Genomic DNA, 16304 nt, shown 5'->3' with positions numbered 1-16304 from the left:
GGAGGCAGCTATTTTAAAAAAGGCTGAAGAAATGCAAAGAGGGATTTAAATTTTAATTTGAATTTATTCCAGCAAGTGAAAGGTTCTTTTGAGAGGGGATTTCAGCAAAGATGACGGTATTTAAAAGTGATAAACAAGCATCTAAACCGCCGGTGGAAAACAGTTATTTTGCTTCTCTCTAGTGCATGGGAGGAATTGGGCTCCCTATGGTCACGTCCCAAAAAAATAAAGAAAAGGTAATAGTCGTAATTAAAATGTAAATAGGCGTGATCCACGGCGATGCTTTAACTGATTTCCGTCATAAATTGCCTAATTAGCGTTGTGTCTTGACACACCTTGTGAGTATGTAAAGCAAAATGTCCTCAGGTGCGAAATGCTGCTGGAGCTGTACTTGGCATGGTGTACTTTGCTCTCCTCTGTATGGATGCTTAAGGAACACTTCACACTTATCACATGTAATTTGAATCTTGCGCCTCAACGCTGCGGAGGAACATAAGCAAAGTTCAAAATTAAATGCCTCCTAAATCATGCATTGTGTTCCATTTGGTGTACTTGGAGGCAGGATCTGGATCCGTCTGATTAACTTGTGCTGTCAGCTATTATAGTTGTAATGTGTGGATTATATTGATGTGATGACCAGTGAACTTAAGTGGAGAAACCTGCGTGCCACACAAGAGAGACAAAGAGTTACATCATTTTGTCGAACGGCTAATCCGATCATGGACACTGTTTATGCATTTGCTATCTTCGGAAAATGCCAGCAAAGGCGCTAAGTAAACCTATTTAACAAGACACCCTCACAAGGATACAGTGCCAGTATTGGGATAAAATTTCACACAGCAGCATGGCTCAGTCACATAACCTAAGAAGGCTTAGGAAAATGGAACACCACAAAGTATTCCACTTTACTCCTATGCACAAAAAAAAAGCGTGGATGACTGAAAGCTGGAGTGAACTAATGGCGGAGTAGCATGCAGACACTGTTGTTAATGCTCTGAGTTGTTTCAAAATGCTAGATTATGGTAGTGTGCACCTGGCATCTCGCGCGCTAGCCTGGCAACACTCCTCCCTTATAATTACAATGAACACGCAGTAATGCAGGCGAAAGGCTGAAATCAGAATGGTGTCCTTCGAGACAGCTTTTTCTTTTTTTCTTTTTTAAATGGCTATAATGAAGAGTTCCTCGAAGTGCAGATGGTAGATGCAATGTTTGAAGCACGTTTGCACTATAAGGTAAAGAAAGGCCCCTAGTGGGAGGCCACACTGAATTAGACAATAGGCTTTTTATTAGCTATTTAAAATGTCACAAGTTTTTTTTCTCAGGAGTTATGTATGCTGAAAAACAAGCATTCATTAATAAATTTACACTATTAGTATGATTTGTTTCTGTATATTTTTGATAGCAGTGCCATGTCTCATCCTCGACCAGTTTTGAACCATAAAGGCTTGTTCAAAACATCTGGTTTAACTGTTTATATAGTTGCATAGATATCATGTTGCATCCTAGATGTTTAGTCCCAAAATATCAATAATTGACGTATGTTGATATTGTTTTTTTATAGCATAATATATTAAGATCATTGTGTCACTGCAATTTTCCGCCTTAGATTCCAGTATTAAATGTATTTGAGGGCTAATTAAAATTCTATATTATTATCATATATTACAAATAAATGATAATGACTGCAGTGCAAATACAAAACAATAGGAAAGCCAGAATATGTGTTTAACAATTGGCAAAACCATGAAAATTGCCTTCTAAATTGGAAAACTCAATATAGATTGTAGAAATTAAGATATTATCACGGTCTTAAGCCCATGGTACAATATTATTGTGATGTTTGTATAAAAAAAAAAGACTTAAAAATGTTATAGTGTGTAAAATGAAAGGCAAAAATGTTTGAAATAAACACACTTGCTGTCATTGAACACATACATATTGCTCAAATGTTCTAATAATATTATTACTACAAAGTATATAGACATATATATGTACATACATACATACATATATATGTATATATGTACATACATACATACATATGTATATATGTACATACATACATACATACATATATATATATATATATATATATATATATATATATATATATATATATATATATATACATCCATCCATCCATCCATTTTCTACAGCTTATTCCCATTTGGGGTCGCGGGGGGCGCTAGCGCCTATCTCAGCTACAATCAGGCGGAAGGTGGTTTACACCCTGGACAAGTCGCCACCTCATCGCATGGCCAACACAGATAGACAGACAACATTCACACTCACATTCACACATACATACATACATACATATATATATATATATATATATATATATATATATATATGTATATGTATATGCCAAAGAGGCCAAGCATCAATTTGTTAGGTATTTACATTATTAAATGTTTAATTGCCTGCTAACTTTTCTGAGAATCAGTATTTTTTAAAGTGATAAAAGATGTCCATTACAAAGGACACTGTTTCTCTGAAGGAAAAGTTGAAAGAAACTAACGTGAACAATATTGATTTACATTAGTTACACTGGATTTTTATATTGTCAGTTTAAAGAAACCCAACTGAAAGTGTGTGTGTGTGTATATATATATATTTATTATATATATATATATATATATATATATATATATATATATATATATATATATATATATATATATATATATATTACAAAGTATATATTATACATATACTACTAAGTATATATACATAAACTTTGTATATGTATATATACATAGGCTACTTGTCCAGGGTGTACCGCGCCTACCCCCCGATTGTAGCTGAGATCGGCTCCAGCACTATATATATATAGACAATATTCAGACAAACATTTAGTAATGTAAATACCTCACAAATTAATGCTTGGCCTCTTTGGTATCAAATATATTTTTCGGGTGGTGGTTTATTAAGTAGCTGCTCATATTTCTTGTGTTCCCTGTAATGTAGTTTCACCAAACGTTTCTTTCATCCGTGCTTCCGCCTGGCCTATTTCCTACTTAAAACATGGATACAAATCGATTTAAACCACAAGTTGATACAATGTTACTGAAAAAAAAGTAGGTTAAAACATCACAACTTCCGGCTTTGTGTGTCGTCTTGGGAACACTTCAGATGAAGGTGGCGACTTTGCTTCGCACTATACGCAAACAAAAGAGGTTGTGTTTTCGCCAGGGAATGTAGTTAACTTTACCAATTCAAAAGTGCCAGCAAAAATTTACACAGATCATTTTAAACCGTCACACGTAACGGTATTCTTGTGATGATTTTGATAGCAAAATACCACGGATCATGAATACAGTAACATGAACCTATCTGCACTAAAATAAGTGTATGTTTTTCATGATGGACAGTGGAGTTTATTAATCCCCATCCCTTGGCACCCTCCCAAAAACTCCTATAAAGGCGAGCCAGGAGCCTTTGAATCAGACCACCACTGTGATAGAAGACCAGGTATTGCAACAAGAACAGAAATGTTAACTCCAAGAAAAAGTTTTGCCATTTTTCAGAGTCACAGAGGAGCCGCATTAGCATGTGAAAAGAATAAACAGGAGCATTCTCAGTTACACACTACACCTGGCTGGGTACCAACGTCCTTGTCAGAAGTCCACCCACAGCACTGGCTAACACTGAAAGACCTCCCGGGGACCGCGGTGACCATTCACTCGCTTGCCTCTTTTTCCCATGCACCTGTGATTGTTTTTGTGTTTGCTATTTTTTGCTTTGTCTTTTCCTGGCAACGCGGTATCATCTGAGACACACTTTGCCTCCAAAAGGAATTCTCCTGCCCAACAATGTGGTCTGTTTGTTCACCGGATGTGGCAGGCCAAAGAGTCAAACGGTAAAAAAAACACAAAAAAAATCAAGTCGCTTCAGTAATAATTAAAATTGCCTCAAGACAAAACAAGCTTGGGGACTGGACAGTGTGAATAAGCTTAAGGAGATACGTTACTTTTATCTGCTGCTTTCTTGCCGACTTGAGGGTCCTTGCAGGTGCTCTTGGATGGCTTCTCCTCCTTGCTCTCCTCGGACGGCTCATCCGGCTTCTCCATGGTCCTGGACCTTAGAGAGCTGCTTTTCCGTTTTCCAAAGGACTTTGTCACAATCGCTTTGTCCGCTCCTTTCATTGTTTTCTGTAGAACACATTTACAGCATGACTTCCCAGGTTTATCCCTCTTGTGAGCCATCTGCCCCCTTTTTTTGGCTCTCGCTAAACCTGGGCTCATCTTTCCCAAACCAAAAGTAAGAGAGGAATTAGGGCATTGTGTGCATATGCATTCTCTTAAGCATTCCAGAAACTGTTCTGATTGCCCTGGCATCTTTTTAGAGAGCATTTCAACATTTGTTTTTCGAGTGAAAACAATAAAAAATAAAACGGTGCTAGACAGAAGATAGAAAGAAAAAAACAAACATGTTTTCACATTTAATCCAACGTAAAGGAAAATAAAAATAGCACATTATGCCCTAATTGAGAGCTGTACAGTCCACAAATACTATTACAAGGCCTTTCGGGATTAGCAGTGGAACATACCTAGTTATCTATTTGCAAGTGCCAAGACTGCTAGCAGTGGGCAACTACATTTCAAAAGCTGGCAAATCCAGTTGTCTCCTAAATACAGAAAGTACTTAAATCCAGCGCGAACAGAAGAAAAAGACGGATAAAGGGTGCTCTGCATATCACCAAAAAGCTTGTGCACTTTTCAGAATCACTGGCTAGGTTAAACAAATATGCTAAGTAGAGATCAAAACAATCCTTTGATCTGCAGCCTAGTTTCCAGAGGAATGGCTTGGCTCTTGTTGTAAATAAACTTGTATAAATCTATATAGCATTCGCCTCCAGGTAATATGAAAAGTGGCAGGGATTCGCAGGCAAATACCTTGTGGTTAGGAAATAGATCAGATAAAAAGCATATGAATATTTCAGCGACAACGCACTGGCATTTTGTTGCACACTTTCTAACCCTGTGTGATCATTTTACTTGTTTGGAAACACAAATGAGAAATATCCCATTGCACCCCTTACTCCCTTTCTATACTTTTTAGCTTTGTAGTGAGAGCGTGTTCCTACCTTTAGTGCGCCATTGGGCTCGAACACAGAGTACAACATTGTGTGAAACTTTGCGACAAAAAAAGAGGCTCCAAGAAGAATCCCAACGCAGATGCTAATGCAACTTGCTGACTAACTTTGCCCTCTGTTTTGGTCCAGCACACAAAGCAAAACGCTGTCCATTCAAAAACAGACAGCATAACTCTTTTCACAGAGAGGGGGTGGTGGAGGAGATGTGAACAAATGAGGCCATGTGCCGGGTTGCAGTCAGTTTGTAGTCAGGCTTGAACGGTGAGGACCACATGGGGCAGGCACCAACTGACACCGTGCTTGCAACTAACAGAACAACTTTTGTGAACGCTACTCTGCAGTGAACTTCCAACCCAAATTCGAACATCATCTTCTAAAACCTCATGTGGTCAAATTTCTTCTGAAAATTCATGGTACTTACATCAAGATGATTCAAAAGTGTCTCCTCCAGAGAATGGCATTTCTCTAGGATAGAAAAGTACATTAGAATGGTAAAGGCAAATGCTCTCAAATCTAACAACGTGACATGGAAATAAACTTGAATTTAACAGAAGGATATAAGATTGTTGTAATTGTTTTGCTAACCATTTTATACTGCTTGGCTTACTCACAAAGGAAAACGTATATACAGTATTTGGGCTAACAAGATACCAAATGTAATTTACTTGCTTGGTCACTAGACGGCTAAGTGCTAATATGTCAAAAAGTCAATTGTTTGACTAGTTCAGGGATAGGCAACCCACAATGTTGAAAGAGCCATATTGGACCAAAAATACAAAAAACAAATCTGTCTGGATCCGCAAAAAAATAAAAGCTGGATATTAGTCTTACAATGAAGGCAACACATGACGTGTCTATATTAGTTATAATAGCCTACTATCAAAATGACTTTGTCTTGTTGATAGAAATGTTGAAATGTAATATTTATTCTCCACATTTTTACAACATTAGAAACCATCATTAAATCAGAGGTTACTCAGAAGGTAAGATAACTCCTGGAAATTACTGGCTTTTAATGGCCAAAGGTACAGATGTGTGTGTCCAAGTTAAAGGCAACGGCAGGCTGTCTTCTTTTAATAGATTTATTACAATCTTTGGCCAGCCAGGTAATGTTTGCTGTGGTCTGGAACAACATGGCACACAAACAACTATCTGAAATGTGTCATGAGACATGCAAAACTAAATTATATACAAAGACGATAAAAGTAAAGTATATTAAATGAGCTTAAATATACCTACAAATGAGGCAGAAGTCTCATAAGGTATATTTATGTCTTCTATGTCGCACGATTGCACCAAGAAAAATTCCTAGTTTGTGAACCCGTTCTCAAATAATGGCAATAAAAACTATTCTGATTCTGATTCATGCACTGACCAAACATGCCTGATTAACACTCCAACAACTCAATAACATCAACAAAGCGCAAATTTGTGCATTCACACACAGCATAAAACATTTGGTTGACAAAATGAGACAATATAGTAGTGGAAGATTCTGCATGTAAACAAACTGTTGCGTCACAGTCCACACTATGGTGAGTTCAATAACCAGTTTGACAAAACATTGTTCACCCATTAGTCTCATCAGAGAGGCATACACACAAACATATTAAACAGTGGGGTTTCTAACACTTGGGAAGGTTTGTGTCAAAATATTTTTCCCACATCTTTTTCCATTTTCAATCCTTTAGTAAAAATACTCCAGGTAGCCACTAGGGCGCACTAAAGCGCTGCATGCGGCTCAAACGCCGCGGGTTGCTGACCCCTGGACTAGTTAGCCCGTTAACAGATGAAAAACGTACATGGTTGGCTTGTAGATGGTTACTTAGCTAACTAGGTAACATATCAAAGACAGTAAGACTCTTGCTTGCTTTATTCAAAAATACAAAAACATCACTTATATCAGGGGTCGGGAACCTTTTTGGCTAAGAGAGCCATACAAGCCAAATATTTTTAAAAGTATTTCCGTGAGAGCCATATAGTTTTTGTTGTTTTTTAACACTGAATACAACTAAATGCGTGCATTTTTAAGTAAGACCAACATTTTTAGAGGATAATAAGTCTCTTATTCTTTTTAATAACATTGTTATTCTGAAGCTAAACAACAATAAATAAAATACTTCTTACCATTAACGCGACTTCTTGAACAAGTAGGGTTAAAAACGGATGGATGGATTAAATGCATGAGAATGTTCTATATTTTGATCGTTATTTTTAACACTGTGATTACCAGTAGAAGTATTCACTACTTATTGTGTTAAGCAATGTCAGCTAAGATTTGTCTTAGAGCCAGGTGCAGTCATCAAAAGAGCCACATCTGGCTCTAGAGCCATAGGTTCCCTACCCCTGACTTATATGCTTGCTTAACTAGCTGGTTATCACATGGCATATTAGGAAAGACAGCTAATAGATTAAAAATACAAATAAAATAACCGATATAGCTACTTTACGTTCTGCAGAGATGTAACTCACATGCTAGCTAACATATGAACGATGGAGAAGGAAAGCTTACCCGTTTAAGAGCTACACACAATTTATTTTGTAAAATACAAATTATTGTGGAAGAGCAAATTCAATGGTTTGGAGAACAGAATGTACCATATTCTTGACCCGTCTGCCTCAGAAGCTTTGCAGTATATGGAGCTGAATACTGGATGTGAATGGTGTCATCCTCTGTGTCAACTTGTTAGATGGCAGTTGCTGTAGTGGAGTGGTGAGAGCGGCACATATGCATTCTAGGAGAAAATTGTGAAATGACAGATTCTGGGTGTGATACTGAGGGAATGACTAACTAATAGGAGGGGCGCTCCAGGCTGTTAGCTTTGAAAAAGCAGTTTGCACATTACTTTATCTTGTCAATCAGATTCCTGGAATGGAAGAGGTGACTGATAACTCGAATTAATTATTTTCTTATTGCATGCATGTGTTAATTCATGTTAATTTATGTCCCTTACAGGCCCAAGCCAGAATATCCCGAGTAAAGCGCCACCTCTGGCACCCAGATCACCACGCCACTTGCTTTGCATATATTTATAGCCAATGAAAGACTTTTTTTTGTAAATCCTGTTGGAACAAGGAATGACTGCCAAATTTGATTTTTAAATGTACTTTTAAGCTGTTCCTGTTTTTTTTCTTTACTTAACCACTAAACTAAAACATGGGGTGGTGTTTACCGCTTTGATGGGATTTGAAAGTTATAGATTTTTAATTTCATAAGTAAATCAAATCCTTTACTTTGTAAATGGTAGTAGTAGTATTAGAATACCATGCATTTATCATACACAAAAGAACAAACTACAAAACCAACCAGGAATTAATTTTCACTTTTGGCAACTTAAAATGATAAGTTGTTTTTCTATTTATCTGTTAATAAATAAAATTGTTCAGCTTTTGCTATTTGAAATATGTCTTTTTTCTGTTAACTTATGTTCAACTATAGTTAGCTATCAAAATCATTTATCCATCTGACAAATAATGGAGTAAGAGAGGGGGTGTCAAACTCATTTTAGATCGGGGGCCACAGAGGGAAAAATCTACTCCCAAGTGGGTCAGACTGGTAAAATCACAGCACAATAACTTAAAAATAAAGACAACTTCAGATTGTTTTCTTTGTTTGAAAATAGAACAAGCACATTCTAAAAATGTTCAAATCATAATGTTATTTTTACACTTACAATTTGCGGTTAATAATATTCTATCTTTATTTGTCGTTATTTATACTTTCTGAATAAATTGTGTGATAATGTTCATCAGTCAACTCATCGGTGTAAATTTTCAATCTATCAAGATAAAAAAAAAATATCAAAATCAAATAAAAGGATGTTATTTATGTAATTTGCTCATTTTCCTCGACTGGTGTATGTTGTTTTTTTTGTTTTTTTTTACAAATGTAGCAACATCTACAAGAATACAAATAATTGCTATTGCCACATCTAGTGGACACATTTACAACAGCAGTTACTTTCATTCAAAAATTTCGGCTCATTTTTATACTTAGCAAACTCATCCTGCGAGCCAGACAACACCTGTTCGCGGCACTGATGCGGCCGTACTTTTGACACAGTAGAGCATGCTTGTACCCACGTACAAGTATGCAAGCAAATGATTGCTCAACAGAGAAACATGACATTTATTTGTTGAACAGCTAACTAGCTATCTTAAAAAGAATACCTTTCCTGTTTGGCTAATTAAGTAGCTAACACAAAGCAGAGGGAGAATGGCTTACTTGTTTACAGAGCAAATACGTGAACAATGGAAAAACCTTGACTTGTTTGGTTAACAAGCAAACTTGCACTGAGAAACATGTAAAGAAAAGTAGAAAACACAAGCTAAAACCCACAACACGGAAACAAAACAGCACACCTTTTTGACTAACTCGCGGGCCAACGGTTAATATATTGGAAATTATTACTTAATATTCAGGTGAACCTAAACAAAAAGTACATTTCTTTTTTTTTTTTTAATAAAATTATAATATAATGGATTTTCGACAATTTAGTTTTTAAATTTTTTTAATGAAAAACAGCTGGAGAAGAAGGATGTCTTACATCTTCAAATAATTAACTATGGTAACTGCATAGAACACTAGAATAGATCATGAAATGTGTAAAAGAAGCTCGCTTAAAACAACCCTCAACATTTCCAGATGAATGCTTTTCAGTGGACATTAAGGGGCTTTTTGTGAGTATTTCATATTAAACCACAGCAATTCTCTCCAATGAACACATGGAGTAGAACAATATCTGACATGTTTGGGAAAAGTAAAAAGCTAACACAATACTTGTTAAGAATGGCGAATTGAGCAATCGTCAGTAAACATTTTTGACAAATCCAACTTCCCCTGATGACGGCGGGAGGATAAGAGGAGCAACATTTTCTGTGATGAGGAGAAAAACAGCAAGAAGTTCTAACAAGGAGAAGCGTGCCAGGTGGCAAACTGGCGGCACCAACAGAACGCACAATCTGTCTGCTTCTCCTTCCAAACCACTGACAGCTGCCATCACCATCCTCACACACTCGCACTCAGTGGCTCCTCAGCTCCCGGCCCATCCCTCTTTAGTGTTTTCTGCTAACCTCAGAGACAGGGTCACCTGGCCCCTATAGTCGCCCGTCTGTGGGGTCCTGCTGGCCCCCTGGAGACCTGCCTGCATGAGGAAGCATGGCTAACCAAGGTCTAGCCAATTCTGTTTATTGTGCCAACCAAAAGGGGCTATTCCTTTGACCCATTAGTTTGTCCTAATCATCAAATCCGGTATTTTAAAGTAAGGTATCACAATGAGAAGGGCGGTTTTTGATCGGTTTTTGATTGCGTTTTATATACAAGTTGTTGCCAGATGGAGTAGCATCACATTCTCTATGTCTCCATTGGAAAACGAATTATACATCTGGAGTTAATAATGGGTCTTTATATTTGTAGAAGTGTGCCAACTGTTTTAAGATGGAGGGTAATGGGCAAAACTGAGCTTTTTCACAGGCACATTTCAAATTAAGGCAAAGTGGTGACATAACCTGTACTTACTATTCGAAGTAATAAGCTTATATAGTTGCAAAAAATAAACCAACCAAAGACTAAAATCTTTATCAAGTTCATTGGACTTGTCTATTGCTCTGAACATTTTTGTCAAAAACATAGTTCTATGCCGCCAAAAAGACTTTAGCAGCTTCAGTCAATCGCGATCAAGAACGAGCAAGAGACTTGGTTATGACAAGACATTCTGGAGGTTTCAGCAGCACTAATTTATAAGATTGAAGAAACTGTATGTTGAGCCTTTATACAGTTCTGATATACAGTTCTGATCCTATGCTACTCGGAGAAAATCTCAAATTCATTATGTTTACATGCATTTCTGTATGTCCTTTTGCGTCAATAATTGACATGTGACCAGTGTTTGGTCATCAAAAGTAATTAGTTATAGTAACAAATTAATTCTCCCAAAAAGTAATTGAGTTAGTAAGTAACTGAGATGTTATTTCACACGTTATTACGTTTGACAACATCTTTAACATATTTATATTAACAGATTGAAGAATGAAAACACTATATACAGTTTTTTTTTTAGAAAATCTGACATTGATCTGAACTCAATAGATTATAGTGTGCCATATTACATGCATTAAAAAATGCACTAAAAATGTTCCTTAAAGTAACAACATTAAATACTGAAAGTACAAAGCCCATTTACGTAACCAAAAATGTAAACTTAGGTGAATTTACACAAAAGTGCATTTATTGGTATTCTTTGCAATGGTAAACCAAAATACAGACTGAAAAAACTGTAACCAAATGTTGGGCAAATAAATTACATGCATTCAAGTAAAACTTTTAAAAACATGTCTGGATGACATTCTGACAAAAAATTGCATTTATGTACAAACCCCGTTTCCATATGAATTAGGAAATTGTGTTAGATGTAAATATAAACGGGATACAATGATTTGCAAATCCTTTTCAACCCATATTCAGTTGAATGCACTACAAAGACAAGATATTTGATGTTCAAACTCATTGACTTTTTTTTTTTTGCAAATAATAATTAACTTAGAATTTCATGGCTGCAACATGTGCCAAAGTAGTTGGGAAAGGGCATGTTCACCACTGTGTTACATCACCTTTTTTTTTAACAACACTCAATAAACATTTGGGAACTGAGGAAACTAATTGTTGAAGCTTTGAAAGTGGAATTCTTTCCCATTCTTGTTTTATGTAGAGCTTCAGTCGTTCAACAGTCCAGGGTCTCCGCTGTCGTATTTTACGCTTCATAATGCACCACACATTTTTGATGGGAGACAGGTCTGGACTGCAGGTGAGCCAGGAAAGTACCCGCACTCTTTTACTACGAAACCACGCTGTTGTAACACGTGGCTTGGCATTATCTTGCTGAAATAAGCAGGGGCGTCCATGATAACGTTGCTTGCATGACAACATATGTTGCTCCAAAACCTGTATGGACCATTCAGCATTAATGGTGCCTTCACAGATGTGTAAGTTACCCATGCCTTGGGCACTAATAAACCCCCTGGCTTTTGAACTTTGCGCCTATAACATTCCGGATGGTTATTTTCCTCTTTGTTCCGGAGGACACCACGTCCACAGTTTCCAAATATAATTTGAAATGTGGACTCGTCAGACCACAGAACACTTTTCCACTTTGCATCAGTCCATCTTAGATGAGCTCGGGCCCAGCCAAGCCAACGGCGTTCCTTGGTGTTGTTGATAAATGGGTTTTGCTTTGCATAGCAGAGTTTTAACTTGCACTTACAGATGTAGCGACCAATTGTAGTTACTGACAGTGGTTTTATGAAGTGTTCCTGAGCCCGTGTGGTGATATCGTTTACACACTGATGTCGGTTTTTGATGCAGTACCGCCTGAGGAATCAGAGGTCCATAATATTATCACTTACGTGCAGTGATTTCTCCACATTCTTGGAACCTTTTGATGATTTTACGGACCGTAGATGTTAAAATCTCTAAATTCCGTGCAATAGCTCGTTGAGAAATGTTGTTCTAAACTGTTCGACAATTTGCTTACAAATTGGTGACCCTCGCCCCATCCTTGTTTGTGAATTACTGAGCATTTCATGGAAGCTGCTTTCATACCCAATCATGGCACCCACCTGTTCCTAATTCGCTTGCACACCTGTGGGATGCTCCAAATAAGCGTTTGGTGAATATTTCTCAACTTTATCAGTATTTATTGCCACCTTTCCCAACTTCTTTGTCACGTGTTGCTGGTATCAAATTCCAAAGGTAATGATTATGAGCAAAAAAAAAATGTTTATCAGTTTGAACATCAAATGTTGTCTCTGTAGCATAATAAACTGAATATGGGCTGAAAATTATTTGCAAATCATTGTATTCCGTTTATATTTACATCTAACACAATTTCCCAACTCATATGGAAAAGGGGTTTGTATAAATATTGGGATCTTTTCTTAAAGTACTAAAAGAGTGGAAAAACAAGTTGCCCTAATAGTGAAGCTATTATCATATATATCTTATTTATGACAAAGGACTTACAAAGTTTGCAAATAAATAGACATGATGAAAATAATATCAATCTCACGGACATTCCCGAGCCGTTTCGAGAGATAATAAGGAAGCCAGGAGTAGGAGTAAACACAGATCCCTTCCCCATCAACAACAATGCTGACTTTGTGAGAGCCAACAACGATTACTTTGCAAAAAATTATCACATTTTTGAGTCCGAACACAGAGTATGAGCAATAAGTTTTAGAAAGCCGACTGCTACTCGGATGCAGCTTCGTTGTGACACTAAACGGCCCTAGTACTCTAACAGCATTATTGCCAACATTGAGTGTGACAAAATAAAGCTATGGCATACTATCCCGATATTTAACCTTGCAATAAGTTTATCTATGAACACTTCTCACAAATTGTTTTTAGGAAACTTTCTTTCATCGTTCCCCCTTAGTAAGTCATAGTTATTGTTTTACATGTTCGTGGGCCCTCATCGCCTCTTGAAATCAAATTGATGCACTGGAATCGTTTACATGAAGTGTGGACTCACTGTGACCACTGTAATGTGGCTTGGAAAAGGCTACATTACAACTTTGCACTGTAAGTTGTTTGTTTTTGTTTCACTTATATAAAACAGACTTACCTTGTGTTTTTTAAGTACTGTGTTTTCTGGACCACAGGGCGCACCGGATTATTAGGCGCACAGCCGATGAGCAGGTCTAGTCAGGTCTATTTTCATAAAAAGGCGCACAGGATTATAGGGCGGATTAAAGGGGTCATATTATTATTATTATTTTTATTAATATTGTTTTTTTCAAAATTGAAAATACTTCCTTGTATTCTACACAACATGTAATGGGTCAAAATGTTGCATAGATTATGTTTTCCAGATCATCCTCAAGCCGATTTCCGACAGTCGCTTTAGGATGCGCCGTTTTGTAGGCGGTCTTATTTATATGGCTCACCTTCCGCAGTGTCTTCTCCTCGTCAACTTTGATGTAGCGGTGTAGCGTGCAAGGACGGGAGTGGAAGAAGTGTCAAAAGATAGAGCTAACTGTTTTAATGACATTCAGACTTTACTTAAATCAATAACAAAGTAGCATCTCCTCATCCGTGGCTCACTAGTGCAATAACAATGCTGGAAATGTGTCCTGTGAAAAAACGTTCGACCGGAACTCTCCAATAACTAAAGTTCCTTTGGTGACTAATGTAAACTCACTACACCGGTATGTTTTAGCGCTTTCTTGGCGAGTTTACAGACAGATATAAGTAAGAACTTTACAATAATTTATATTAGAAATGGCAACAGTGGAGGATGAAACCCTTCACCTCCCACCACCTGAAGAGTTATTTCCCCTCGGCCATCAGACACATAAAAAATAACAAGATCTGATAGCTCAGTTACAGCTCATGTTATTCTATTTTGTGTTATATGTGTTTTATGTTGCACAATTGCGCCAAGTAAAATTCCTAGTTTGTGAACCCGTTCTCAAACAATGGCAATAAAACTCTTCTGATTCTGAATGTCCCATAACAAGAAGATAGAGCAAAAGAAGAACCTTATCAAATACGGTGTCGGCAAGGACTACAAAGATGGATGCGTGCAATTTTTCAGGACTTATGCAGATCCCAAACAGGTACCAGAAGGTAAGAAAAGTTTCTTTTGCATGATATTTCAAAACAAAACGCCAGATAATATGTCTTACCTTATACACAGACCATAATAATACTTGTATGTTGAAGCACAGTCCAATCTTCATAGCTTACCAAAGTCGTACTAAAACATATTAATAGATTTTTGAGCGCTGTGTGTAATGTTTTATATTTTAAATGGAACATATACAATTGTGTTGTTTTTTACCTGAGTCATATTGCAGTCTACACATATCTCTTATGTGTGACTGCCATCTATTGGTCACACTTATCATTTCACCATGTACCAAATAAAATAGCTTTGAGGTCGGTAAGCACAACCAAAATTATTCTGTACATTAGGCGCACCGGGTTATAAGGTGCACTTTTGAGTTTTGAGAAAATGAAAGGATTTTAAGCACGCCTTATAGTCCTAAAAATACGGTAATAAACCCTAATTGCAGTATCACCATATAAAGATCTTATTGGTTTCGTCATTGCTGACTTATGATGACAGCATTTTGAGTAGCTTTTAATACAGCAAGGAGTAATCAGATATCCTCCTAAGAAGTTGTGTCCTCTGCAGCAAACATTTATGGACATGTATAAGAGGGCTATTTTTTACAAAATTTGTAACTGACAAAAGTAGGGCTGCAAATATTCATCAATTAAATCAGACAACTTGACATTAAAAAAATACATGATATGTATTTTGTTGCTTTGATGATTCTTTTAATTCATTTATATGTATCAAATCCAGACAGCTCCAATAAGGCGCAATTAAGAATGATGCACCTGCGGTACAGTGATGTAGATAAGGCAGCAGAGTGCCTAGAGAGAGAAAGGGAGCAAAGGTTCCAAAGAAGACGAGAGAAGCTGCAAAGGTTTTGCAATCATTTAAAATTGAAAAAGTGGTAAGATGTTTGCGCTGTCAAACGGAGCTAGCATTTCACAATGGCACTACATTAATGATGCAGCATTACCAGAAAACATCCTGCATAGGTAAGAGCAGCAAACAAGCATAAACAAGGTAAAAGTTGACTTGCATTACAAATGTTTAACTCAAACACATGGGGGCATGTGAGGTTGTAAGTATCTACAGTTTTGTATGTTAATGATAACAAGTTTTTTGTCCAAAAATCAAACATCACTCTTTAAATTAATACCTATTCAAATATTTACCGTATATTACCTAGTAAACGCCCTTGGGCAAATAACCGCCCATGTCCTAATAGCCGCCCGGGGTCTGAGCCCATTTTGTGAATTAAACGCCTCTTCCTGATAATAGCCCATGTATAGCTGTACACCACAACTGATGGACGGGAATACTTTAAGGGGGATGAAAAACTGAAAGTTTGACTTAAAGTTCAAGCTAGCGGTTGTGAAGTATGCAGAGCAGAATTCTGGTGTGGCAGCGGCCAAGCAGTTTAACGTTGACCCAAAACGTGTACGCGAATGTAAAAAAAAAAAAGGAGAACTACTATCTCAGTCGGCAATCGATGGAAAACGGGCTCGCTTATCTGGCAGAGGTATGAAGAAAGTGAGCGACGAGCTTGATGCTAATTTGTGTCAGTGGATACATCGCGTTCATGGAC

At 37.1% G+C, this 16304-nt stretch overlaps 1 protein-coding gene across 2 annotated transcripts in view; it reads right to left on the bottom strand.

The window, feature by feature from the left end:
• The window catches only part of st18 (ST18 C2H2C-type zinc finger transcription factor), a 131323-nt gene that overhangs the window by 96067 nt on the left and 18952 nt on the right, over window positions 1-16304 (bottom strand). For both annotated transcript variants that reach the window (XM_061920479.1, XM_061920478.1), the window contains exons 2-3: window positions 5521-5564; window positions 3975-4155 (exon numbers count right to left, since the gene is read on the bottom strand). In XM_061920479.1, coding sequence (XP_061776463.1) covers window positions 3975-4149 — 175 coding nt within the window. In that variant the 5' untranslated portion in view covers window positions 4150-4155; window positions 5521-5564. The remainder of the gene's footprint in view (window positions 1-3974; window positions 4156-5520; window positions 5565-16304) is intronic.

The sequence above is a fragment of the Nerophis ophidion genome, linkage group LG14, assembly GCF_033978795.1.
Source record: "Nerophis ophidion isolate RoL-2023_Sa linkage group LG14, RoL_Noph_v1.0, whole genome shotgun sequence".
Lineage (NCBI taxonomy): Eukaryota > Metazoa > Chordata > Actinopteri > Syngnathiformes > Syngnathidae > Nerophis > Nerophis ophidion.
The sequence above is the reverse complement of the archived record's forward strand: the minus strand, read 5'-3'. Positions and strand labels throughout refer to the sequence as shown.